At 45.5% G+C, this 26,579-nt stretch overlaps 6 protein-coding genes across 12 annotated transcripts; 3 read left to right on the top strand and 3 right to left on the bottom strand.

Moving 5' to 3' along the window:
- Nucleotides 1–124: 124 nt before the first annotated feature.
- On the bottom strand, nt 125–2,458 carry LOC136953703 (short coiled-coil protein B-like). 2 transcript variants are annotated; one of them, XM_067247097.1, is made up of 5 exons: nt 2,342–2,458; nt 1,950–2,021; nt 1,747–1,827; nt 1,483–1,621; nt 125–665 (listed from the first exon to the last, which is right to left on the bottom strand). In XM_067247097.1, the coding sequence occupies exons 2-5, from the start codon at nt 1,966–1,968 to the stop codon at nt 635–637; spliced, it is 270 nt and encodes an 89-aa protein (XP_067103198.1). In that variant the 5' UTR covers nt 1,969–2,021; nt 2,342–2,458; the 3' UTR covers nt 125–634. The 2 variants fall into 2 exon arrangements, with proteins under 2 accessions (XP_067103198.1, XP_067103199.1); XM_067247098.1 differs by lacking the exon at nt 125–665 and having other exon boundaries at nt 763–1,621.
- Nucleotides 2,366–7,232, top strand: setd7 (SET domain containing 7, histone lysine methyltransferase). Of its 5 annotated transcripts, none has more exons than XM_067247094.1 (8): nt 2,384–3,068; nt 4,169–4,298; nt 4,538–4,739; nt 4,882–4,930; nt 5,175–5,256; nt 5,623–5,740; nt 6,024–6,181; nt 6,303–7,232. In XM_067247094.1, the coding sequence occupies exons 1-8, from the start codon at nt 3,029–3,031 to the stop codon at nt 6,490–6,492; spliced, it is 969 nt and encodes a 322-aa protein (XP_067103195.1). In that variant the 5' UTR covers nt 2,384–3,028; the 3' UTR covers nt 6,493–7,232. The 5 variants fall into 5 exon arrangements, 4 of the variants coding, with proteins under 4 accessions (XP_067103196.1, XP_067103197.1, XP_067103195.1 ...); XM_067247093.1 differs by having other exon boundaries at nt 2,387–3,068; nt 4,882–5,071; XR_010877981.1 differs by lacking the exons at nt 6,024–6,181; nt 6,303–7,232 and having other exon boundaries at nt 2,366–3,068; nt 4,538–4,750; nt 5,623–5,669.
- Nucleotides 7,233–7,482: 250 nt separating this feature from the next.
- Nucleotides 7,483–9,510, top strand: zgc:113425 (uncharacterized protein LOC541425 homolog). 2 transcript variants are annotated; one of them, XM_067248260.1, is made up of 7 exons: nt 7,483–7,544; nt 7,795–7,964; nt 8,081–8,140; nt 8,235–8,366; nt 8,589–8,735; nt 8,821–8,881; nt 9,081–9,510. In XM_067248260.1, the coding sequence occupies exons 2-7, from the start codon at nt 7,800–7,802 to the stop codon at nt 9,185–9,187; spliced, it is 672 nt and encodes a 223-aa protein (XP_067104361.1). In that variant the 5' UTR covers nt 7,483–7,544; nt 7,795–7,799; the 3' UTR covers nt 9,188–9,510. The 2 variants fall into 2 exon arrangements, with proteins under 2 accessions (XP_067104361.1, XP_067104362.1); XM_067248261.1 differs by having other exon boundaries at nt 9,084–9,510.
- A 304-nt stretch (nt 9,511–9,814) lies between these two features.
- Nucleotides 9,815–12,911, bottom strand: rab33ba (RAB33B, member RAS oncogene family a). The gene is made up of 2 exons (XM_067248305.1): nt 12,437–12,911; nt 9,815–12,145 (listed from the first exon to the last, which is right to left on the bottom strand). Exons 1-2 carry the CDS (start codon nt 12,662–12,664, stop codon nt 11,645–11,647), a joined length of 729 nt encoding a protein of 242 aa, XP_067104406.1. The 5' UTR covers nt 12,665–12,911; the 3' UTR covers nt 9,815–11,644.
- A 764-nt stretch (nt 12,912–13,675) lies between these two features.
- ugl (ureidoglycolate lyase) lies at nt 13,676–17,798 on the top strand. The gene is made up of 14 exons (XM_067247321.1): nt 13,676–13,793; nt 13,982–14,200; nt 14,318–14,408; nt 14,554–14,630; nt 14,733–14,843; nt 14,984–15,043; nt 15,171–15,327; nt 15,704–15,902; nt 16,105–16,183; nt 16,289–16,381; nt 16,495–16,567; nt 16,728–16,795; nt 17,022–17,152; nt 17,372–17,798. Exons 1-14 carry the CDS (start codon nt 13,677–13,679, stop codon nt 17,526–17,528), a joined length of 1,632 nt encoding a protein of 543 aa, XP_067103422.1. The 5' UTR covers nt 13,676; the 3' UTR covers nt 17,529–17,798.
- On the bottom strand, nt 17,796–26,476 carry naa15a (N-alpha-acetyltransferase 15, NatA auxiliary subunit a). Its single transcript, XM_067247319.1, has 20 exons — nt 26,261–26,476; nt 24,995–25,079; nt 24,727–24,831; nt 24,257–24,414; nt 23,944–24,078; nt 23,623–23,776; nt 23,338–23,457; nt 23,096–23,191; nt 22,893–22,999; nt 22,729–22,801; nt 22,463–22,632; nt 21,991–22,143; nt 21,734–21,862; nt 21,301–21,514; nt 20,905–21,098; nt 20,252–20,360; nt 20,028–20,126; nt 19,413–19,556; nt 19,206–19,303; nt 17,796–19,118 (listed from the first exon to the last, which is right to left on the bottom strand). The coding sequence occupies exons 1-20, from the start codon at nt 26,312–26,314 to the stop codon at nt 18,912–18,914; spliced, it is 2,604 nt and encodes an 867-aa protein (XP_067103420.1). The 5' UTR covers nt 26,315–26,476; the 3' UTR covers nt 17,796–18,911.
- Nucleotides 26,477–26,579: the final 103 nt, after the last annotated feature.

Consider the following 26,579-nt stretch of genomic DNA (forward strand, 5'->3'; position numbering starts at 1 on the left):
TAGCCAGCCAAGAGTACAAGACATCTGCCACAGAAGCTTGAACTGTTCTGAGAAGTTCAGGGCCAAACCAGTCCAGAAATGTTCAAGTTTCTGTTTAGGGAGTCCAAATAAGGTATATGGTTTCCTCAGGAAACAGTTCAACCAGACACACCTACTGTTGAGCACAAGGGCTGCATCCCATTTGTAAAGTTACTCCCTTTCCCCTAAGAAAAGGGAGAGAGTGGAAGAAACCACTTTATGGAATGTGTCCCAGCCTTGTGCTCCACTTCTCAATAAATGAGCAGTTTGCATCAATTCAGAAACTGCACTATTTACAATTGTTGTTGAATTGGAACAGAATGTACACTGGATTTGTTTCTAGATGAGGTGATGACTAAAACTAGTAAGGTATGGGAACACAGACCAACAGCTCAGGGAATGTGCATGTCAACTGAATAACTAGGCTTTCAATATCCCTCCCAACCAGTTACATTTATCTGGAAACAATTAACAGAAGTCAGGTATCCATTTGCTAACCAAATGGGGATGTTAGAATGTTACCATGAGTAAGCAGTTGACATGCTTCTATTTGACTATTAATACATAATGTCCTCACAAAGTCGAATGAAGAACATCAAAATGCAAAAGCTGTTGCTCATTTGTCCTTCCGGGCACCTTTAGTGACTCTGTGAAAATGTAAACAAATACAAATTGGAAACCATTAGACAGGGAGGACTAGAAATATGAGAGTGAGGGTAGGGGAGCGTTACCATGGAGACCATGTCATAAAAGGCAAACACTTTTATTAAAACAATTTTCTTTTGAAATCAGCAACATATTTGAATTTCACAAGTGTATGCTGCACAAACACTTCAGGTTTAAGGTGCCACAGCCTTACAGGTGCAATGAATCTTCTCCACCATTGGTCTAAGTTTTTGTATCAACTACACAATTTAAGGCGGATACATTAGGTGCGGGACTCCGTTTGAAACAATTTTGAGTTTGGATTAAGATTGACACATTGGATGGTTAACTCAAATGAAAAACATGTTTGGCAGTGGAGCAAGGTCATAGTCATTGCAGTCTACATCTAAAAGCATTGTCTAAAAACAGCTCATTTAGAATGTATTCAGACTGTTCCCTTATGAGAATATTTTCACTTAGTGACTTCATGAGTAATATAAACATGTAACAGACAACATGAAACAATGGCAACCATATCAAGTATATACCATAACATAAATACAAAGGGTAATCCATGAGTAATCGAACGTAAACATTTGACATTGCAGCTTTACCGTAAAATCGAAAATGTAAACCAAAGCATGATGTGAGGTGTGTCAGGAGGGCTAAAGGCATTCGATTTGCCGGTTGTAGTTCATAGAAGGGGTTGGAAGGTGGGTGTTAGGGCGGTGGTCTGGGGTGAAGTGGGTGGAGAAGCTGTGGGTTGAGGAGCGAGGGAAGCAGGAGGGGTGGCCGTCGGGGGCTTCCAGGGTTCCTTACTTTCGTTTGCTCTTGGTGTCCGTGGTCTGAAACACGCTGGAAGCCGACATCAGGTTCTCGATGTACTGACCCAGAACCTGGTTCTCCGACTTCAGCTTCAGATTCTCCTCCTTTACTGCATCCACCCTCGCTGACAGATCTAGATTTGCAGTTAAGTTGCAATATTAGTCTTTACAGTTACTTACATACTTATAATACAAACTCATCCCAGTTGTGTCTGTTAAACAAGGAGCCTGTGTGTGTGTGTGTGACCACTTTGTTCACCTTCAAGAGTGTGTTGCAGCTCCAACACCTGGTTTATGAGCCTCGTCTTCTCCTCCAGCTCTGCCTGATTCTCCATGTCACCTGTGCGTTCGCACACACACACACACACACACACACACACACACACACACTCGAGTCTCTGAAAGCACAGGCAAAGCCACTCGGTTCGTGAGCAGGGATGTTATGCTGCTGAGTTTCCTTACCATCCCCGTCGGAGCTCATGGTGAAGTACTCGTCTTCCTTTTTGGAATGCAGGGCTGCGACTCACGTGGACACTGTGGTAAACGAAAAAGACTAAGAAAAGTTCCCAACTAGATAGCTCAGCTGGCACTAGCAATACATTACTAAAATACGTTTCTACTCCTTTTAACCTCGCCAAATTCAACAATAGTTGGAATTTTCAATGAGGTAAACAGTGGCGTTAGCAAAATAGAAAGATGATCAGCTGATGGGGCGAATTAAATCCTGACAACACACAGGCCTGCTGCTAGCAATGCTAGCCAACGTTAGCTTGTGTCCCCAAGCTTTGTAAGCCTTAAGATACGTAAAGTAATGTAAACGGGTACTTCAAATGAATAGAAAGTTACGAACATACCCTTTAATGTAAAAAATAAACGAACTAAACCTTGGCTGGATAGCAAAATTCGAGTGTGAAAAACAGGCGATTAACAGCAGATGTCAAGGTGTCCAGCGCTTCATCATTCGTGTTTACTCGTCACATGGCCGCTAGAGGGTGATGCAAGCTTGTTATATTTACTGTTTAGAAATAAATGGCACAATTTATTGCACAGGTTAAATACAATAACAACGTTTTAACCTTCCCTGTTAAGGGATTATCCTTGGAGTTCTTCATTGTCCTTCTTGGGGATTTAAGTACATTTGTTTAGGTGCAGTTATGGGCGTATAGCCTATGAGAAGCCCTGTGACATTGCTTGTAAAGGGCTAGTGCTATCAATAACTAAGAATCAAATTAGATATTGATGGTCTCCGAAGACTACCTCACTGTGATTCTAGGAAAAGCATTATGAGTATTTATATACTGGTAGGGCTTGAATGCCAGTATTCTTGTTTGCAGAACCCCCGAGAGATCAACTCACACAACACATTCAATCACAAGGATGTCTATTTTTTTTATCTAGTCTACATTAGGCACTGTTAAGTATTTTGTTTGCTAGCGGAGTAGGTTAGCAGTGGTTCGGCTGGAAGTACTCGAGGAGGGCAGTGGACCGAGTTCAACATTTCACCCTACCACGCTAGACAGTCAGTTTACGGCGGCAAGGCTATGGATAGCGATGACGAAAATGGAGAAGAAGTCGTTGAGGGTAAGAATGCATACGAACTAACAATGTTATTGTAAAGATATTTAACAACACATGCACTCATCTATTCAGCTGACAACTTTCCAGTATTTGTGGGCTTATTTTAAGCGTAGTTTACGTAGGCCCATAGTCTATAGCATTGGTAGTGGCGCCAGGGACTTTATTTCTGGGGGAAACCCACATGACACATGACTTCTCCTGCAGAGAAGACACTTAGACCTGGTGGTGTATTCCTTCGATTAAACATTTTCTAGGTTTGATAGAAAACCTACATTGAATGACGGTCGTCTTCCGTGCTTCAGTGAGGTGCTCATTGATGACCACGTGCACATAAGCTTGCCAAATTGGAATAATATAAATATGATGTTTTATTAACGAACGTGTTAGACAAGTGTTAGAGTTTATTTAGTCTATTTGTCATGTTTTTCATATCACTTCGCGGTAACATTTTCTGCTGCACAATGATTATTTAATAACGTCCAGTTCATGTAGAGATGAAGAGAGAAAGTAGCAGGCTAACAGCTAGCTAGGCTACCTATTTTGACTGACACAGCACAAGATGGCCAGCTATGCCAGATTGTTGTTAAACCGTAGGAATTTTCGGAAATGTGCTGCAATGAACGCGTGAACACTACGTTTCGGAAGACCATCACTTCCAATCCCCTCTTTAGCTTTGAATGTTCTCGCCACACCTGGGCTCGCATACAATGACACACTTCCTAACGTGAATATTAAGCAATCTTAGTTTTTGTGCCCTGTCTGAAGTGCCTTATTTGGTTGCACTATTGTATGCAGAGTTATACTTCTGTTCTGGGAATACAGTATGCACTATGCACCTCACATGACTCATGAGGCTGCCATAGAAATGTAAAAAGTTGATGATGTATCAGACTGTAAGAAAAAGGGTGTGTAAGACCAGACTCAGTAGCCTGGCACTAATGCCGAAAAAATGTCTGGTTGTAAGGAGGGGTACGAATCCAGTAGCTCGCAAACGTCCACCTCCCATAAACACAGCTTTAACCTGCTACAACCCTGAAAAGTTAGCTCTTCGATGGCAGGGGTAGAGTGAGTTTAACCAATTCAGCTTGTACATGTACATGCAGGTCCTCTGGACGAGGATGACCAGCCTCATGGGTTCTGCAAGGTGACCTACTCGTCCAGTGACCGCTTTGAAGGCCACTTCGTACATGGAGAGAAAAACGGGAAGGGAAAGTTCTTTTTTTTTGATGGGAGGTACGACAAAGTGACTTAATTGTGCCTATACAACATCTCACACACACACACACACACACACACATATGCCTATACAACATCTCACACACACACATACACACACACACATGTGCCTATACAACATCTCACACACACACACGTGCCTATACGACATCTCACACACACACACATTCTCTCTTTCTTTTGGACTTTTCTCTCCTGATGACCCTCATCCCCCCCCCCCTCCTATCTCCTCTCAGCACGCTGGAGGGCTACTACGTGGACGACGCCCTGCAGGGCCAGGGGGTGTACACCTATGAGGATGGTGGTGTCCTTCACGGGACCTACACTGACGGGGAGCTGAATGGGATGGCCCAGGAGTACGACTCAGAGGGTCGTCTGACCTTCAAGGGCCAGTACAAGGACAACAGCCGCTATGGAGAGTGCTGGATTTACTACCCTGTGGGTCCCCAGTAAGGTGTTACATGGTAGATATGTAATAGTTGGTATGGTTGGTGACCTTGTTTGACTTGTGAGTTGAAGTCTCAGAGCCTGTTGGACATCAGGAAAGTGTGACCATGCTTTTGTGTGTGCGTGTGTTTAGGATCAAGGCTGCCTATTTGGGAAGGTTAACGAAGATGGAGAGATGACAGGTAAATCAGTAGCGTATGTGTACCCTGACGGGTGCACAGCTCTTTATGGCACCTTTGTGGAGGGGGAGCTGATTGAGGCTCGACTTGCCACCCTGGTCTCTATGGAGACGGGTAGACCGCACTTCGATGTTGTACCTGACAGTGAGTAATCATTTCCTCCTTAACATAGTTAAAATATGTTGCCGATGGATTCTTATGCATCTTTATTTTTGGTTGAGCAATGACCAACTATGTCCTCTCCTAGGCCCTGTGTACTCCTATGACAAGTCCACCTCGACCTGTATCGCCACCCATACTTTTCTGCCAGACCCCTACGAGAGCAAAAGGTTTGCCCTGTTGCCTGTTTCCTAACCCTGCCAAGTTAACCCTGACTGATTAAATGTGCTCCTAGCCAAGTTCATGAAACATTTGTGGTTGTAAATGAGCTTAATCTAGACCGCAGAACTAGACCCATAAGCAAAGGACTGTTCAAGTCAATAACATATAACAATCTCCACTTATGAGTAACCTGTGCCTTATTCTTCATTAACATAGACCCTACAAAGCAGAACCAAGATTACTTTAAATAGTGATTATCTAATTGGAAGGATGATGAGGGAAGCTTTTAGATTTCTACTTTTTAACTACTTCTATAAACTGTCAATGGCAGAAGATCTGATGCAGCATGTTAACTAATTTCCTCTCGGGTTCAGAGTGTATGTGGCTGACTCCCTGGTGTTGGGGGCAGGAGATGGGCTGTTTGCCAAGGTGGACGCTGAGCCAAATACTGTCATGGCCTTCTATAATGGAGTGCGCATCACACATTCTGAGGTAGAGGTCTTTGTCTGTCTTGATGTTTTAGGAAGTGGACAAGTTTGAGGAAGGCACATGGAAAATCCCTTGTATATTTTGTGTGAATGCTAAATATACATTGTAGCTCCAGGTGTTTTAACCACCTCTTCAGCTTTCTGTCTTAGCAAGCAGGGCACATTTCTGGTGTGTCTATTTGCTCCAATTAACAAACCTCAATTTATTAGTTATAACAATACAAGGTCTGAGCAAGATGTTTCACTGTTATTGTTGTTTGTGGCGTTGCCCACGTCTCACCGTCTAGGTGGACAGCCGGGATTGGGCCCTGAACGGGAACACCATCTCATTGGACGAAGACACTGTGATTGATGTCCCCCAGCCATTTGACAAGATGGAGATGTACTGTGCCTCACTGGGACACAAGGGCAACCACTCTTTTACCCCTAACTGCAAATATGACCCGTACGTACAGACACTGACTACCAAATACAAAATGCCTACTCTTTTTCTTGATGACTAACTATATGTACAGGGAAGCAAGCTTTTGTGTTCTTACAATGTGTTTGTTGATTGGTTTCTCTAGATACGTCCATCCTCGTTTTGGGCTTATAAAATGCATCCGCACGTTGCGGGCAGTGCAACGAGATGAAGAGCTCATGGTGGCCTACGGTTACGACCATGAGCCATCGGGAGAGAGTGGACTGGAGGCCCCTGATTGGTACCAACGAGAGCTACTGGCCTTTCAGCAGAGACGGGCAGCTGAGAGGGAATAGAACACGCCCTGCTACCCTACCTACCCTTCGCCCCCAATACCCCTCACTGTTCATCACTGAAATACCACCTACCTTCCCTCACCTGCCCTTCATGGACAGGCAGGCAGACTTTAAATAGTTAAGCCTGGACTAACATTGTACCTTGAACTGAATCACAAAGCATCCCATAATTGGTCAAAAACATTCTTAACTTCATGTACCTGCACAACCTGTACCTTAACAAGAAGGTTCTCACTATGTATATTCCAACCTTCAATAGTAAACGTGTTCCTTTTCAGTGAAATTCAGTGAACTCGTCTTTTCCATTCGAATGAAACACTGCAATATGTGGATGATTTGGAGATCCACAAAATCCATGCCACAGCAGCCCACAGACATGATGGAAATCTGAGACAGGCACTGCACCTAAGGATTTTTTTTTTTAGGAGTAATTGTAGTACAAGGAACTGCTGGCTGCTCTAAAGGGTCTGTCTCTTTCTGGTCTTGGTCTATGTTTCATACAAACCATTGGAAATAAGATGACAAGTGTTTTGTAGGTGTCTTGGATTTTACATATTTTGATATCAGCTGTAGCTAAAAGGAGAAAGACTACCATACTACTGTATACTTCTATCCTTTACTGCGACTGTGTAGAGTGTGTGTGTTTGTGTCTGAGAACTTGATGGTTGACGTTGCAAAAGGATGTTGTCGATTCCCACCCTAGTAAAACTATTAAAATGTGTTCTGTTGTGCCACTTGAACTCAGTTGCCACAGTAATTTGTCTTTACTTAAAAAGTCTTTAAAGTATCCTAATAAACTCACCACGAAAATCAGGTAAGTAGCAAATTTCATATTTATAGAGCATATGACAAAATTATTTCGGAGAGTCTACTGGGCATGGTGGCCATATAAGGGTTAAACTTCTGCATGGCTGTCGAGCTGCACCTGCGCGTGTAGGTTAATGGGTAACGCGCTACCTTGAGTTCACCTGTGGAATAAACTGAAAACTGCCGGAAGAAAGAAAGCGACTACTGAGAGTGGGCTAAAATAGGTTAATTTGTCCTACTTTTCGGTGAGTATGAGATAATACAAATTGAAATATTGCCTAAAATAGCAGCTAAACGTTTGTGATAGTCTTTCAGAGTTTAATCCCAGATGTTCATGTGTGAAGTAGGGTGCCCACTAAATTGTAGGCTACAAAAGGCGGCGTATCAAAAGATGTGATGGGTGTACCGAAACATGTAACGTTGGTTAACATAAATGTAGGCTACACTAGTATTTTAACATTGACTCTTTTCGTCGTTTCTATGTGTTTTGTGTAGATCAAATGGACCGCTACAGGTACTTTATCTTCAACCAGCGTAGCGTCGTGGTTCTAGGTATCCTTCAGGTGGCATGTGGGGCTTTGTGTATGGTGTGCGGGGTCATGGACGCAGTTTTCCGCAAAGACACACCACTAAGCATGACCAGAGCTCCAGTATGGGCGGGATTGGTGTGTAAAACTTTGGATAATATAGTTGGATTACTTTATTGTATGAAAAATCTCCCAATGTTCGCCTATAGATATGTTTTATGATGCATCACTGTTTCTGTCTCCCTTGCCTTTAGATCATGGCATCTCCCGGTGTACTAGCTCTATTTGCCTCTCAAAGGAAGAATCCAATACTGGTAAGAGAGAGCCTGTGTGTTAATGTAGGCCTACTTAACTGTTTAAAATGGCACTCTTCCTATCTAAAGTATGCTACTTCCAATGATCCCTAAGGTGAACGTGATGATCATCTGCTCAGTGTTCTCCTGTGTTGCCGTGGTGATTGTAATATCATATGCCAGTTTGACACTGACTTATGGCGAGGATGATGAAGAAGTGTTTCACCACCACTACATACCTGAAGTGGTAAATCCCTGCCACTCTCCCCCCACCTAAAACAAACACATCCACAATGATAATGACCGAGCAGCAAGGTGAAATGGACACCAACATTTTCAGAACGAGCAGTCTAATGACACTCACTCTTTCCCCCAACCACACCCTGTATTGTCGTTGTCTTAGTGTGAGTCCCAAGTATGCCACATAAGGACGGTAATGATATCAACAGATATTCCTGTCTCCCTTCAGAAGGTTGTGCTGAGTCGGATGGTGAGGGGATCCAATGCCACCATGTTGCTAGCCTGTGTTGTCAGCCTCTTCCTCTCCTCACTCATCTCCTATGTGGGCTGCCGCAGTCTGCCTCTCTGTGGCTGCTACGATGGAATCACAGGCCTGGTGAGGAGAGAACCACAGCACTCCCTGTCTAAAAGAAACCTGTAAACCTTCCCTCCTCTCAACCATGTGCCACCGTGTTTAATAGGAGACCCTGGTCCCTCAGAGTGACCCCTACCCTCAGACGGAGCTTGTGTGCACCTGGCAAGGTAAGCCGCCCAACTGTGTTGGGTGCTGTTAGGCAACAGCCGGGTCAAGATTTGACGGTGAGACTGCATATTACCACTATTATTCTAGACAGGGAAGACCCTGTTGGTGTACTATGCTGTTTGTTGTGTATAGATAGGTGTTTAGCCTGTGTTTTGAGACTGGAATACATGTCCAAAACAGTTTTCCCTTTCTTACCAGCAGGAGGCGATGACCGTATCTTTAACTCACCAGCATCCTTCAGTGACAGGGACCCAGAGGAAGCAGAGGTTCCATCCAAACACCCAGCATACAGCAGGCTCACCTGAACCCTGGCCACTGTGTGACCTTACTTTGTTACGGCCACATTTAACTTTTTCTTTACATCCTTAGTTCTATGATCACTGACATGGATCAGATGCCTTCTGGTTGATGTAGGGAAACCCACAGCAGTGCTATTATAGGCTAATGGAGGACAGGAGTCCAGTGTTAGCACTTGAGGACAGTTCACATGTACCTTACGTATCCACCAGCATTTTATTCTTCTCTGCTGTCTCCCTAGAGCTAAGAGGAAAGACCCTACATTATTTGTGCCAAACTCATTTCAGAACATCTTTCATGCTGTGTTGTCTTGGGTATACCTGGAACTAAGCTTTGGGATTTGGGGGGGGGGGGGGGGGGGGGGGGGGGGGGGGTTTATACTGAGACTAGGTACAGATCTTTGAAACCAGACCAGAGTGTAAATTAATGCAATTTTATACTTAACCCAATACAGCAGAGCTACTGCTCATGCATGAATTATATTTTATACAGTCAGCTGTTTAAACCTGGTAAATTGATCATTGTTGTATTGTAACGATCTGTGCTACTGTGTGCCATATTTAATAAAACAAAATATAAATATTTACAAATTATTAAAGAGAACAGCACAGACATCAGATAAATGACACTGAAAATGTTTTGGGAGGCTTTATTGCAAGGTTACACATAACATTTGATATAATTCCATAAAACCATTGCAAAGCAGTACGCTCCGATTCACTGTCCCTGTACAGTCAGTGCATGAGTGACCTGATTTAAAAACAGATGTAATATTCAGTGCCAGTGTATTCGTTAACCCGGTCAACCAGACTGAGTATGCTGCTTATCTTGTTTCACTTGATCAATGTAGCTAGTGAAACACACTTGAACGTAGGATATGGGGCTGATTATGTACATGAACATGTACATGAATGTACTAAATGGTTATTACACAGAAAACAGTATTTGTTTGGACCCAAGTTGGACTGGAAAAATGCAAATAAGAACCATAACAAAACTGATTAAACCACCAACATAGGACTTCCAATAGATCCCTACAAAATGTATTACCATCTTACGTTTCAGGGCTATCTGTGTTTAACAAGCCTTTGGGTCAAATGTATCAATGTTTATAAAAGCTTATCTGACTTTTGTGAGAAGGCTTTTTTTATCAGCTCAATTGTAAAACATTGCTACAGTATCAGGCCAAACTTGTCTTCACACAAGGAAAGAGCATGGTTTATGAGAGGGACCATGTTATTATGGCACAATGTAAATGATGTAAGTTACCTTTTTCAGAAAACAGTAAATCTGGATCATGGTGTAAATGGAGTCCTATGCTGGCCATGAAGATAGTACACTGCTCACTTAGACAAAGACACTAATACAACTGACCACTACCAGGAGGCTGTGTGATCAGACCAGCTAAGACACGGTACAGCAAACTTTAACAGAGCATCATTAGATTTTTATGCAACTCCCCCTTAGTCAACTAGCCAATTCATCTGTCATAGGCAATGACACATGTTGGCTTTCAATCAAAATAAGGAGGCAAATCCATTGTCTTTACCTTTGCGAAAAGATGATAGACAGTTTACATGGTCAGTTTGCCAAATCCTATCACACTGTGCCAAGCTCTGAATCATTTGGGTTTTATCAACATTCTTTCCATACCATACACACCTGCAAATCTCTCATCAATGGACAATATCAAAATAAAAACGTGTTATCAATGGGCCACAGAACCTGCTGAGGTCCAAATACAGAAACAAAGCAACACCGATTAAATAAAAAGACGTAAAAGACCTTAGGGTAACACCACAAAACTGAGTTTGAATACAGCAAGGGTTATGGTGGATGTGTAACTGTAGGCTATAGCTTAGTACTTAGAGTTAAAGTATGTTTCTTTTTGTATATATATTGTGTTACTGTATTAGAGTGTATTTTAGACATGCTTCAGATTGTTACATAGTGAAGGAAATCCTTAGCTTGTTGAACTTGTTCTAGAGCTAAAGCAGAATAGTCCCTGCCCACACATCTTACTCACTGGCCAAGAAGTCTACTTACAACAAAGCAGTGGGTGATTATTTTGTTTTTCCATAATACCTATGAATGTATTTTATATTTGGAAGTGCCTGAGTGATTTCTACGGCTAGGGCCTGACTAGGATAGAGGTATGTGTGTTATCCCTTCAAATGTTTCACTGGGCTCAGACACAATTGATAAAAGTATTTTTTTTATCAATATGGATGATAGACCCTGACAAGTTATAATTCCCTTCAAACAGTGTCTTTTCAGATAGTATGTTTTCAAATATTTCAGATAAGATATGATGATAAAAAAGCGCTTTTTGATTGTTGAGTTGAAAGGCCAGATAACAGGCAGTATGGAAATTGTGCTTTCCTCACAATCACCTCTGATTCTTCCATTTCCTATATCCCTCATTCTCCCTTCCTCACTTCCTGTCCCTTTTCTCTTTTTCTCACTCAGCAGCCGCAGCCCCAGCCACCCTTCTCCTCACTCTCGCCACCCCCCCTCCCTAGGGTCACTGTGTGTCCCCCGACACTGCCGGGGGGCTGGCTCAGAATGAGAGGTTTCTGGGACTTGAGCTTGTGCGCCACTGTCATGAAGATGGCCTCCACATGGTCACTGCTTCCTCGCTGGTTTATGGATCCGTCCACGCCAGCCGTTGGGTTCTTGGCAGACGTCTCAAACAGGGGCATAGAGTGAGTATCGGCAAACTGCTGCGCCAGGTCCGTGCCCACCTGGATGGAGTCCTGGAGGTCGCATTTGTTTCCCACCAGGATCCTGGGCACTTCCTGTCCCAGAGCATGCTGCTTGCACTCCTCGATCCAAGCCGGGAGGCTGCGGAAGCTGGCGGCGCTGGTCATGTCGTAGACGAAGACCACCGCGTGGACGTTTCGATAGTAGTGCTGGACCATGGACTTCCTGAAACGTTCCTGTCCTGCTGTATCCCACAGCTGGACCTGCAGAAGAAAGGAAGTAAGATCGACATACACACACTCAGAGGAATCACTTATTTTGTTCAACGGGTATGAGAGCTGCTCATATGTCCTGTAATGTTTTTATGATTCTGCAGAGGGCAGCCAGAGCACAGTGGATCTTATTTTGCAGCCACTGCCCTTTAGATAAAGGACCCTTACAAGATACCCTCATCTTGAAGGTTGGTTGGCCTTATACTGTGCATCGTTGTAAGAACCCATGTAAAATAACTCCTGTTTCTTATTCCAATGGTCTGACACTTCTCATTCGCTCACCTTAATTTTTTCGCCGTCAATCTCGATAACTTTCTCCCTGAAGTCCACCCCGATCGTGGCCTCGGTTTTCTCTGGGAATTTGCCTGCACAGAATCGGTAGGTGAGGCATGTCTTGCCCACACCAGAGTCCCCAATCACGATGATCTTGAATATTCGTGTCCGTGGTGGCGGAAGGTTCACGCTGGTCAGAGAATTGGCAAATTCAGCAGAGGTCTCCAGATTTGCCATATTGATAAACAAGCCACTAAACTTGTTAATCGAGACGAGCTGTAGCTAGCTCGACCACGAGCAAATATGTTGTGACTCGGGAACTGAGCTGTCGGAAAAGGACAACCTTGCCCTTGAGACATACAAATTAATATTCATATGTAACCAAGGCCACCAGCAACAAACAGCTACCTGGTTACGTTTTGAATCGTACCAGCTCTGAACTGTTGTTCTCAAAAATAATATTTATGGATACTATGCTGCTAGTGGCTGGTACGTCGCCACGTACAATGTTGAAGGACTCATCTCGCGAGAACCTTCTGGAAAAGGAAAGTCTTTATTGATTGGATCCGTTTCGACCAAATAGGCGTGTTTTGAATAAATCAGCTTTTCACTTCCAAAGAAGGCTTACTCATTAACATTTGTAGGGTTTAAACGTCTCTGGGCCCTTTGACTCTTGTCAAATAAGTGTGCTCTAAACAGAAAGCTCTAAAGCTCTACTGTACAGACGTGTTCGCGTTGAGTGAAATATAATCTGGGAAGGTCCAAAAGTATTGTTACATGGAATAATTTATTCAGGATGTAAACTCAAAAGTGCAGCCTTTTGGGACTGCCAAATATGTTTGCCACTGCTTTCTATAGTTTAGCAAGTGACCCAGTACATTGAATAGCACCAGTAAACGTTAAAAAAAAAAAACAGTCAGGCAACACATCTCTTTACCTATAGGCTCCCAGTTTGGAGGTTTTCTAACCTCAGCTCCAAACAAATACTCTGCTGCCTGGCCAAACATTGGACATTATTCCACTGTATCAAAGTCCAGCCCAGTCTCTGTGCAGTTGACAACCCGAGTACAACAGGTCTGTGAGCACTTAACCATTGCCATGAATGACAAAACATTTTTACATTAGAAGTAAACTACAATTTAAGGTATGCTTAAAATGCTTGTTCATTGAATTATTTGACTAAAACTTCCCTTATGTCTGCTTTGTGTGTCTGAACCATGTTATTGTGAACTCCCAGGCACAAACAGACATGGATCTGGCTCCCTCTCCCCCAGGATTGGATCTTGAGTATAAGACCATCTTCTCCACTGGGTCTCTGGTCTTCTTGCAAGAGCTCATCTCCACTTTTGATGAAGAGGTTGACAGGGTAAGAGACATGACACTAATTCTATATTACGCATGTTTCATAAAATCACACTTTTTAAATGATAATCTGAAAAAGAAATCACATACAATAGCAATTTGAATGAGACTTTTTACTAAATGGAATGCTTTACAACAATCTTGGCAAACAAAGAGATTCAATGATGCACACTTTGCACCGTGATATTCTAGATCCTGAAGCTCCGGATCTCCAGGAAGGCTCACCTGGACCTGTCAGGTGACCTCCCAGAGTTCTCAGAGGTCACAGCCCACGTCAGGAGTGACTCTACCTGGAGGGTCCGACCAGTGCCCCCCCGGTTGCAGAAGAGACATGTGGATGTGGGGGACCTGGCCCCCTGTGACACCCAACGCCTCCTTCAGGCTCTCCGCTCCCCTGCTCAGGGTCTACAGGTACTGGCCAACACAACAGGATGGACTACAATTAGTTGGATTTGTAATTTCTAGTAGTAAGAGTTGTTCATAAATATCTCCTTTGTTCACTATTATTGTCTTGTTTGTGTCGCGCAGATTGATTTCGATGATGGTAACTGCCCCACATACCGGAACCAGATTAAAGGCATATTTAATGTTTATGAGGTGGTGCATAACAAATTTCCAGGTGAGTTATAGCTTTGTCACACACACTCTTGCACACGTACTGTATATGCTCAGGCACACACATTCTTCAGTCACCAACACATTCTAAAGGGCAGATAAACATCACTCATGAACATGTGTTTTCTGCTGTCGTCGCCCTCCAACAGACACCCCCCCAATATCCCAAGCTCCCGTGCTGATGCTTCGCCCTCGTGCATGGAACATGGTGGAACACAACATGATGGTACAGAAACACCTGACTGTTCTGCCAATGTTGCACTGCTTGGTTCACAATCCAGTTTAGGTTTGCTAGAAGTCTGTAATGGACATCCACGTAACTTCACAGGTGAGAGGGAAGGAGGTTCCTGGTCCTCTGTTTGATTTTGGCCTCCTGATGTTCCACTGTGGGAAGCTGCTGTTTGACTGCGGGAGTGGGCCCTTTTTCTACCTCTCCAAAGTAAGGCTGCATCGAAATGTATAGATGGTGGAGGGGTAATAAAAAATTAACCCCACAAGGAAACCTCCTCTTAATTTCATCTACCTTTTTCTCTATTTTTTTCCCTCTCTTTCTTCTGTCTCATCCCCTTCATTAAATAGGTGGAGAGTTACCTTGAGGCAAGATTATGGAACAAAATATTTGAATGGACAGAGCACAAGGTTTGTGTGCGGATGTACTGTATGTGTGTATCTACTGTGTATGTTATATGTATGCATAATGAGTTTGTGTGTGTGTGGGTGTGTACATATGTCATTGTCTGTTCCTCTGTATCTGTGTGTGTTATAGCTGGGCCTACCTGTTGGCAGTATCAAGGCCACGGTTCTGATAGAGAACGTTCTGGCAGCATTTGAGATGGAAGAGATTCTGTACGAGCTGAGAGATCACTCCGCTGGTCTCAACTGTGGCATTTGGGATTATTCAGCCTCTTTTGTCAACAAATTTGGTGAGCCTAAATATGAAGCATTTTCCTCATGGGTCGATTATCCTCTCACCCTTCATATTACAATATATCTATAATGTATCAAATAAGGCCAAATGCAACATTAGTTTACAAATTTCACTTTCTCCAAAAGAGTTAAGTTCTACCTTGAAGATTCATCTTTTTGAGTCTTCCACATCCTTAAATATGACTTGAATCATATTTACATTCTTTGGCAGTGACAAAGCAACGTACAAAAAGTGCATACTTGCAGCAGATAATTATGACAGGTGAATTCCTAGGAAGAGTTTGTGTTATAAAACATGGCACAGTCACACCTGCTGCTCATAGAATCTGCTCCATCACTCTGAAGGTCAGAGGTCATTTGTTACTCTTCCAGGTCACCGGGAGGCCTTTCTGCTCCCCGACCGCAGCAAATATGTCAACATGGAAAAGCGTTTCCTGCATAGCTATATGGACCTGCTCGTCTGCACATGTCACCAGCGAGGAGCGTTAGCCACAGGAGGCATGGCTGCCCTGCTTCTACCTCCAGACAGGGAGAGCGCTACCTACAGGACAGTGCTGGCTACTGTCACCAGGCAAAGTCACTGGTTAAATGAGCATGCATGCAGAAGTGCAACTCTGTTCAATTGTAACTTTGATTAATATTCAGATTCAGTGTCATGCCATCTTTCCAGTATGTTTTTTGTCAAGAGTTTTGTCCATTAGGCAGGCTATGCAGTATTATCTTATGCATGCATTTGTTTCAGGTTTCTTCATATCTGTCTCTACATATTTCAGATTGAAGTTACTGGAGATCGATGCTGGTGTTGACGGCTTCATGGTGTACGACCTAGACCTCATAGAACCAATGCAGAAAGTACGTTCTTCGTTGTGATCATTGAGTGTGAACTACCTTTCAACGTGTTTTGATAACCTCATTCCCTAATCCTCATCACTCTCTCTCTCCCTCTCTGCCACACAGCTCTTCCAGCTCCATACCCAGGGTGATAACCAGCTGTACCAGCTTCGAGAGGACCTAGTGGTCACCCCCGATGACCTACTTTCTATGCCAGCAGTCAGTCGCCAACTCATCTACCAACTGCACCTGTCTACCAACTCATTATACTTTTCTCCAACACAGTGTATACGAATCTAACTGATGTCTTCTTCTTGCTTTGTGAGTGACAGGGTGGAGTAACACTATATGGTCTGAAGTATAACATTGCTGTGGGTATCTTGTTTATTGAGGCATGGCTTACAGGTGAGAAAAGTCTTTTGAGTTGTGTTATTTGTTTTCTACCAGCTACAAACTACTTTCCAATATATGGAAGGGAAATTAATGAATTAAATGATGAATACCTAAATCTCAATGTTTCCTTATGTTTGACTCAAAGACTCGTCTCTCTGTGGTTTTAATGCAGGTAAGGGCCACTTCTTCTACAGAGGCCAGGTGGAAGACTCTGCCACTGCAGAGATCTCCAGATCCCAGGTGTGTTAATGACCTTCATACGCACACGATTCCGCTGTAAGGTGTGTATTATCACTTCCACAGTATGAGTCAAGTTTCAGAGACCGTAAATGGTAATAGTTACTTTCAGTTTTTACTTAGTTGCTTTGTCTTAGAGGTTAGTTGGAGGGTAAAGTTCATGTTAGTCTAAGTTCCACCCTTAGTCCTAGACCTAACAGGAGAGATACAGTTCCTGTTTCTGTTGCAGGTGTGGCAGTGGATCCGGCACCAGGCCCTCCTGGAGGACAATGGCAGCGTGGTGACCCGGGGGCTGGTGACTGACCTCACTCAGGAAGTCATCGGGGAGCTCCGGGAAGTCACCCACTGCCAGACTGTTGGGTAAGAGAGGGTAGTCTTGAGTCAAGACAAGCCTGTTCTACAATTTCAGTAGGGACATTCAGATTGTTCCAAACTGTACAGGATGTTTTAAGTACAATTAGTTTCATGATAAAGAGACGATCTACAATAACAGCAACATCTAGACTGTTATAAACTCCTGTCAGCTCTTCATCAGCAGCTCTCTGCTTTTTGCTTGTCCCCATCTCTCTTCTCCGGTAGAGATGAACAGAGGCTTCTCAATGCTGCTGCCATGTTCTTGGAAGTCGTGCAGAAGAGAGACTTCCCCGAGTTCCTCACCACCTACCTGAACCTGGACCACACCTTTCTCAGTGCCCAGGCCGGCTCAACAGGGAGTACCCCCAGAGCCAAACTCTGAGTGGAACCACACCCCCATCGTACATGAGCTGTTACATCCCATACGGTTGCTAGAGCAAGTGCTAAGTGTATTTTCGGATACAAGTTAAAACATTTGGTTGAAATCATCTAAACAAGGATTGGGGAATTCTTGTGGGAAGTAATGATTCAATTTACATATACAAAGAACAGAGAATTAGGCCACTTAGATATATTCTGCTGGCTAGGTCGAGGAGGGCCAAAATTGTGAAGGCAGGGCACCAATATAATAAAATCCAGACAAACCCCCTCACAAGAGATATTTTATTCAACTCAGTTTAATTCATAACTCCTTGATGTTAGAGAGGAGTGGTCTGTGTGAAGAGTTCAATGTGATTGACAAGTGCCTTGTTTACCTAAATGAAAAGTAAAACAATGAGACTGAGTGGTAACAGAGATGCCGTCACATTTACACCTTATGATGGACAAACAGAAGCAAACCCCTGAAATAAAAGCCAGATAACTGTAGGATGCTGTTGTGATGAGTGATTATCTTTTATAAGTGGTTGTTTTAAATGGGACCCACACATTTTTCACAAAGGGTAAAACTGCAGAAATACAAAGAGAATAGAAGGAAATAAAAATGGATTTGTCAGTCATAAAGCTTTACTTCAGCAGATGGACTTCTGAGCTCTGTGTCTTTGCACTGAGGCCGGTTGTGTTCTGGCCCCTTCCACCTGGAGTTCATGTTTAGACGTCTGCCATTGGACACCCTGGTGGCTGAGTAGAGGACTACATGAGCTCAGACGATTGTAACCGAGTGCAACGCCTCAATGCTTCCCCAGGAACAAGTGATGCTTCCTCTTGAGTGTCCCACCTTCTTATATTTGGCACATGCCAGCCTCAACACTACATATGAACACAGTCCCCAGCACTACTACAATATCTCCGTTTTCAAACATTTTTATTTCTTTATTTGTTGTTTTAATATATAAATTACCTTTTTAAAAACGTGAGAAGAAGCAGATGCAGAGGAACATGTGGTGGAATCACAGGAAACAGAAACCCTGTTCATAGAAGCTTTCCACCCAACCCGCTTTCTGCTCTCCACGTCCTCCCTCTTCTCTGTACGTTTTTATTTCCTTTTGTTGTTGTTGTTTGTTGTTTTAAAGAATAGTTGTCACCGGGGGTTAAAAAAAAGAAAGTAAAATGGGCTTTATTTTTCCTCTCCTCTTCCACATCTCTCTCTCCTTCCCTTTCTCTCTGTGGCTTTCTGTCCATCCAAATCAGTGCACTGCAGGGGGTGGGGGAGGGGGGGGGGGGGGAATCACAGACAGCCGAAGCTGGGGGGTGGGGTGGGGAGGGTGTCGTTGGCAGACTAGCGGCTGGAGGCGTGTGTGTGCGAGCGCGCTCTTCCTCCTCGTCCTCACATGTCGTTAGCCATCTCGTCGTGCTCCCCGGCAGACAGGTCCCCGTTGGCGCTGATTGTGGTGCTGTCCTCGTAACCCGGGGGCATGAACGCCAGCGTGTAGGGGTAGAGCTTGTTGCAGGCGGCGCGGTACGACTCGGTGGCCTTCTGCTGGCCCTCCCCCAGACTGCCCTCACGCAGCGCCTGCAGAGCCTCCGTACAGATCTGAGGGGGTGAGGAGCGAGCCGTCAAGACACCTGACCACTGAGACCCGAAACCAAATGAGCCGTTTACTGAAGAGTGCCGGCTTACCTGGATGCTCCTCCCAGTCAAGGACTCGTCCAGCGCCGTAGCCAGCTCGCACGCCATCTTGTCGGACGAGGAGTCCAGGTAGAACATCATCTTAGCAGCTGCAAGAGGAGGAACATGGATATCAACGCCTGTGGCTCTGCATTGTTACGTGGACAAGTCAGAGTGCACTGTTTGGGGCTGTGTGTGTGCGTGCGTGTGTGTGAATACCAGCTAAGCGGTGCGGTACAGAGTTGGAGTGTTTGCTCAGGTAGTTCTTGTTGAAGCTCTTGGGGTCGCTCTCTCCAAACAGCCGGGAGATCTCCTGCTTCAGTACCGTCCTCACAGCTTCCGGAAGGTCCTGGCTGTCAGACACTGCACAACACATTCAGGACAACCAGAGGATTATCAACTAACCAGGACAGTGTTCTGGAACACCACTTCACCTTCATTCTCCAGAAGAACACTAACATACATCCCAACAGATACTCCCTCTACTCCCCCCTCTCTCTTCTGCGTCTTGACGATTGACTGAGGTACCAGGCTAGGATTAATCAGAAAGGTTGACAGGATGTTTGTACAGGTCCGCTGAATACATGTGGGGGAGGAATGCGCCCCCCCAATGCAGAGGTACAGACCAGACTTCGCTGTGGCCCAGATACTAGAGACCAGAGACAGCTACAGAGACAAGCAGACTCTGGGTGTTCTCTGGGCATCATTCAGGGAGCTTTGATAAGATGGCTAAGTAGCACTGCCACCTTTGAGGAACAGCTCCCACAGAATATTCAGTATACAACTTCTGGTGTCACCTAGGGTGCATGTGAGGTTTAGAACACTTGGGCGTACCTCCTTTGAAGAAGCGTACTAGACACTGGTGGAGCCAGGGGTTGGAGGGCTCCATGGAGAACGCCCGCTTCACCGACTGGAGCATTAACAGGTACTTTTCTATTGGTGGTGGGGGGGGGGGGGGCGGGTCAGAAAGATAGGGAAAGAGGTTAGGAGAGGTCATCGGAGTCCAGACAAACCGGTTCTGAAACATTCGTTTCCATTCTGGTGGGCGTGCATGGTACCTTTTCTGAAGTAGATCTCGAACGCCAGTAGGTGAGTCTCGATCTTGTTCTTCACCAGGTTCTTCAGAGGGGTCAGGAACTTCACTGCCTCCTCCAGAGGACTCTCCACCTGCAGATGGGGGACGTTTACTGCCTTGTCGATCTGGGTTCCTGGGTTCTCACACCCTGACTAACTATTCATGGGTATTGACAAGGTGTGACAGACATGCGCGCGCACTGTGGAAGAAATTCAGAATTCCTGTGTGCTTACATTATTCACTAATCAATAGAACTAGTCATTGGATACTAGTTAGTATGTTCTCATGTAAGCTTGCTATTAATAAGAGCAGATTGTGTCTATGTGTCAGACTGTTGTAACGTCATTACTGCCTGATTTGTCATTATCTATGTTTACATTCTTGTGCCCTATAAAAGATGGTCCTCCGGCCTTCAGAGCGGAGAGACATGATTGAGGCCTATGGTCAGAGGTCTGGTTCTCTCCCAATCTGCAGATTGATAATACTTAGTAAAATACAGAACTCAACTGAACTTAGTCATTCCGTTTATGAAGAGACGGACAAAACACTTTCTTCATCAGCGCGCGCGCGCACACACACACACATCTTTCCTTGCTTTAAAGGATCTGTTTATATCTCTGGAGACAAAACACACACCTTGGCCAGCTTGTCAGGTATGAGCTCCTCCTTGGGCCCTCCAATCTCCTCGTCATCATCCTCCTTCTTCTTCTTCTGGTTCTTCAGCTGCTTCTCCTTCTCGGCGTTCTTCTTCTCCTCCTCCAGCTGCGCCTTCTTCTGCGCCCGCCTCTGCTTGTTCCTCAGCTTCTTCAGCTCCTTGTCCGTCAGGTTCTCTGGTGGAAAGACAGACCGAGAGAGAGAGAGAGAAAAAAGATGAGATGTAGAGAAACACAAGTACAATGGATGGGTTTACATATTATTTTGAGGCAAAAACTTAACAGACATGTTTTAGGGCGCACACACACGTAACACATCTAAAACAATCATACACCTGCTCACTCACACACACTCACACACACACGTTGCCACACTCACCGGCGTCGGCCTGGTGCTCCTTGTTGTCGTCAGCCAGGGGGTTGTCGTGCAGGCCCAGGTAGATATGGATGGCGGTGCGCGCTGCCTTGTAGTAGAAGGGGTGCATGCGCAGCACGTCCTCCAGCTTGAGCAGGTCCACGTAGGAGCGCAGGGTCATCTTCCTCATGCAGTACGTGTGGAAGTCAAACTGGTCGTCCGTGATCTCCACAAAATGCTGAGGGGATACAGGGAGACAATTCCTGATTTTCTGCAAGTGGGATCAGCCAACTACCCTGTTCTTGGCTCGTTTCCAAACCACTGTCAGTTGATGGGGTGGGTTAAAAATCGGGCAACCCTGTCTGATGTCAGACAAATGAAATAAGAGGGGATGATGATTCTGATTGGTTGTTTGGAGGATGAAAGATCGGACAGAGCTCAGCATGCTGTGGCTTACCCTTTCGATCTCGTGGCACTTCTTGAGCGCCTCCCCGAACTTGTTCATGGACTTGTAGGCCAGGGCGCACTCTGTCTGGAACCACATGCACTGCATCTCGTTCAGGTTCTCCACCGCCGACGTTCCCTCCTGAAACACGCACAGCGTCACGCACAGCGTCAGCCTTCAAACAGCCCAGCGGCCAGAGCGCACACGCACGCTCCAGTTTGGGACGTGCAACAATAAAAGGAGGACTCGAGGACGAGGCGGAAGCGCACCCGTGTGAACTTGGAGCACATCTCCTCTGCCTCCTTGACCAGGCCAGCCTTCAGCATGTACTTGGCACACTTGGAGTTGATGAAGCGGTCGGCCGTGTCCAGGGCCTGGGCCTCGTCCATCCACCTGGCTGCCTCCTTGATGTTCCCTGCATGCTGTGGGGAGGGGGGGGGGGAGGAATGTCAGAACAATGGTCCAGTTGATGATTTGATGGCCTAGGCAAGTTGAGAAGTTTGGCGCGTGGTGCATCTTGGATGTGGTGCGTTGGTGTGATCAGGCTGGTCTTGTTTTCTGTCAGTGTCAATAACATGGCTGCACGGGCTACCTTGCATATCTTGGCTTTGAGAGAGAACAATTCTCTGAATATGTTTTTCCTTGTTTTGCTTGGCTTTTCTCTAGGACAGGTGTATGAACGTGGGTGTGCTGCTGACAGATGTGAATGTGTGTCTGCATGCAAGTGCCTGCACCCTCTACCTTGTAAATCTTGGCTTTGATGAGGAACAGTTCTATGAGCGTGGGCGTGCTCTCGATGGCTGTGTTGATGTACTCCAGGGCTAAGGCCTGTTGGCCAACGTGGTCAAAGTGCTGAGCCAGGAAGTACTGCACCCACAGAAGTGTAGTGGGAGGTTCCTCTTTACCATCATCTATAAGACACACACGATCACTGACACAAATACAGCCCACAAAATATGGTTTTTGGTTTTACAAAACCCATCAACGTACTACAATCTAATACTTACCATTTTGACTAAACATTCGACAGCTTTTTAGGCAAGTTGCGTATCCCACTACTAAATCTTCTATAATTGACACCTGCAGGGGAAAAAAATAAGGGCATCAACATTGATGGGTTCAGACACGAACTTGGAGATAATTTCTAGCGTATCTTTCTAATTGTCTTTACCTTCTCCTTGTCGCTGTAGAGAGACTTGAGAGTGGTGAAGACTGGCGGGCAGCCTTTACTGAAGTTCATCCTCAGGTAGCAGTCCAAACATTCGCAGAATTTTTCACCTGGTTACCAAATGTTAGGAGTTATGGCGACGGTACTTTAAGTGACATTCTTTTACTATGTAGAAAGCATAAGCGTGTGTGTGTGAGTACACATACCAGTAAGGAAGGTGAGAGGAAGCCTTCTGGGCACCAGTCCTTTGGGGAACTTCACCCACACTTCCTCATAAATCTTCTGCCTCTCCTCGACGCTCCCTGTGGGCGAAGACGCGTTACAAGGGTCAGGGTGTACAACACTGACCACATGTTCACAACAGGCAGACCACAGAAACACAAAACCTCAGCGTCTCCCTGGATCACAGCTGAAGAGCAGACTCAGAAGAGGCTATGTGATGGCGTACCTGGTTTCAGTGCCTTCTCCAGACCCTGGTAGTAGGCCCAGTTTTCAGGGTTCCTCTCCTGGAGTCTTCTGTAGACCTCCAGGGCCTCCTCTGGCCGGTCCAGCTGCAGCATAAGCTCTCCTGCAGCAGCACAGGCAGTTAGGAGACACTCAAGAAGATCTACTAAGTCAGCCTCACTTACCACAAAACGGTCTGTGCCAGATTCCTTTCATACACGTACACATTTCTACTGTAAACCCACTTGGACATCATAAAGACAACCATCATCGAAGGTCACACACGTACCTCGGGTCTCCTCCACTGCCAGCTTGTCACAGATCTGTTTCTCGTAGGTGGTGAGGTGTTCCAGTGCTTCCTTGAACAAGCCCGCCTCCCGTAGCACCTGGTTCTGGTACAGCAGCAGCTCGCTGTACTCATAGTCCACCTTGTCCGGAGACGTCTGGAACAACATACCGACACCAATCACATTCACTGGCGCAGGCACGGCAACTAATCATATTTACCAATATGGGGCAGACAACCAAACACTTTCAATTAATGCTAGAGCCCTTGAATTCGGACCACAGATACACTGCTTGTGCTGTTATAACGATGAGTCTGGCTCACCTGTTGCGTTTTGCGAAACTCCTCTACAATCTTGGCAGCCATCTCAAAGTCTTCTAGCAGGTGGTAGGCTACGGCGTAGCCGATCCACGAGGCCCTCTGGGCAGGGCGCAGCTGCAAGAGCTGGTAACGTGTCTCCTAGAGAGGCAGAGAGAAGGGTTGAAGCAGGCAGGCAGGCAGGCAGGCAGGCAGGCAGGCAGGCAGGCAGGCAGGCAGGCAGGCAGGCAGGCAGACATATACACACACACACACACACACACAGCAGATCCCCCTGATGCCTCTCCCACCCCTCTCTCCTACTCCTTCCCATCCTCACCCGGTACCCCTCCAGGTCCCTCATCTGGATCTGCAGGAGGGACAGGTCCCTGAGGATCTGCAGGTTGTCCTTGTCCCACTTCAGAGCGTTGCGGTAGCACTTGATGGCCTCATCGTACTTTTTGTCAGACCTCTGCAGCAGCCCGTACACGTGCCAGCCTGGGACAGCGGGGGTTAAGGAGGCCAAGACACACATGGAAACCACCCAGGAGGAAAGAACCACCAAATACCTGAACCACCTAAACCTCTCCACATGGACCACTTAGAGTGGGGAACATTCAAGACTCACTTCCATAAATGCAGAGAAACCTGATACTTACACTAGTGACTAATGACACAAGATCTAGTTCTCTCTCTCTCCTCCCTCTTCAGGAGGGGTTGAGGCCAAAACCATGTAGCCAAGATGCATCAATGCATCCCAGTGTTGGCAGGCTGGTTAAAGTGGCGTTTCTCAGCGCAGCAGGAGGATACAGACGTGACTCTTGAGGTCGTTGCGTAGGCCCCTTCTCACCAGCTCGTACGCCTCCTCCTTTTTCCCCAGACAGTTCAGGGTCAGCCCCTTCATCGCCAGGGTCTCTGAGGGAAACGGAGAGAAGGAAAGAAATTGAATCGACCTCATTAGTTCTTTCGAAATAATAAGGTAAAGGTTGAGGAAATGACAAGGGTTCTGTTTATTTCTCCATTTCTTTTAACTGCTCTGGCGGACAGACAGGATTGGATGTGTGCGGAAGTGTCTTACCTCCATGCTCTGCAAACTTTGGGTTGGTGAGGATCTGTTTGCAGAACTTGAGTCCATTTCTGTACTGCTTGTGCTCGTAACATCTCTGCAGGACAGATCAGATAGGGGGAGAATATTGATCTTTACTGATCTGCTGCACGTGTGTTGCAATCTGATGCCTCCTTATTCTAGTGGCAAAGAAAATGTGACGCACAAAAACAACAGGCTACTGTATCATCCAGCTCAGACAAAAACACACAAACCTAAGCAGAGTGTGCATTCTGTGACACTGTGGCTAGTGTGATCCTGAGGGAAGTCCGCGACATAAGCTTGTGTGAATCAGTGGTGAGCAGAATAGTGATTAGAGAGCCTGCCAGACAGACTTAGAATCTGCCTGCATGATCTGCCAGGGTCAGCAGTCAGCACAGCAAGGCCTGGGTCCCCAGAACCACAGCTTGCCAATAACCATACAACAATGCCCACCAATCCCTCCTGGCACAGGTTGAGGAGAGTCGATCCAACAGTACTTGGAGGGGTGTGGGGTCGATTAAAAAACTACTTTTAAGCGATACTTTAAATGGTAAGAGGAAAAAAAACGAGCAAATTTTCAAGATGCCACGGTAAATGTATTTTTATAACCACATCGGGAGTTTTTTTCTCCAAAACTAACGGCTAACTGTTTATAATAGTTGGCAACAATCGACGTTTATCGAGGCATGCCATGCGTAACAGCAAAGACTACTGTAGCAAGCGGCGTGACGAAAGATTCTCTTTAGTGGTGCTTTGGGATAGCAGTCAAAGTCTTATGTTTAATTATCGCATCCATGATTTCACACAAGTAAAATTATGTTGTTAGCAATAAAGCAAACGTATGCATACTACTAGCTTTCTCTAGCACCGGTGGTGTGGAATGAGTCTGCAGTGTGCCTAGCTAGCTTTGCAGGCAGCTAACTGTTAGCTAGTTTAGGCGTTACATCTAGGTAGCTAGCTAGCTGCTGTCACTCAGACAAGCCTTGCAATATTGGCTTGTTACCCAGCAGTACATGATAAACGACGCGAGATCAGTGTATGAAAGGCGGTCCGTTTCTGACTATCTAGTCTGCTTACTTGTGACTCGGTTTGCAACAAACATCCAAGACGGACAGCTATCGGTACTCGCTGTCTTGCTAATCAAGTTAGCTTCCTGATAGCTGGCTAGCTGGATAAGTTGAAATTGATACAGAAGCTAGCAGGTTGGCTAGCTAGCTAACTTTATATTTAGCATGCTAGCATTGGCATTTAGCTTACCAATATTCTCTTGAAGAGAGCATTCTCCTTCGGCGGTAGGGTGATTGTGGGCATTCTGTAAACTGGCTATTATTGTGTAGCTTCACACATGAATCGTGATATAAGTTTCCACTCTCTCCCCCCTCGGTCTCTTTGACTCAAAGCTCCCGGACTTGTCTCGCTCTCTTTCGGGCTCTTCTTCCTCACGTGGTGACAGGCAGCCAGGGCCCCCTTCAGACCAAAATGGCTGGTTACCTTCTCCTCCGGGTCAAACTGTGCTCTGCGGCTGCGTGTCTACTACGAGGCCTACCTGTTTGCATCCACACACATATAAACTGAG

The sequence above is a fragment of the Osmerus mordax genome, chromosome 12 (genome assembly GCF_038355195.1).
Source record: "Osmerus mordax isolate fOsmMor3 chromosome 12, fOsmMor3.pri, whole genome shotgun sequence".
Classification (NCBI taxonomy): Eukaryota; Metazoa; Chordata; class Actinopteri; order Osmeriformes; family Osmeridae; genus Osmerus; species Osmerus mordax.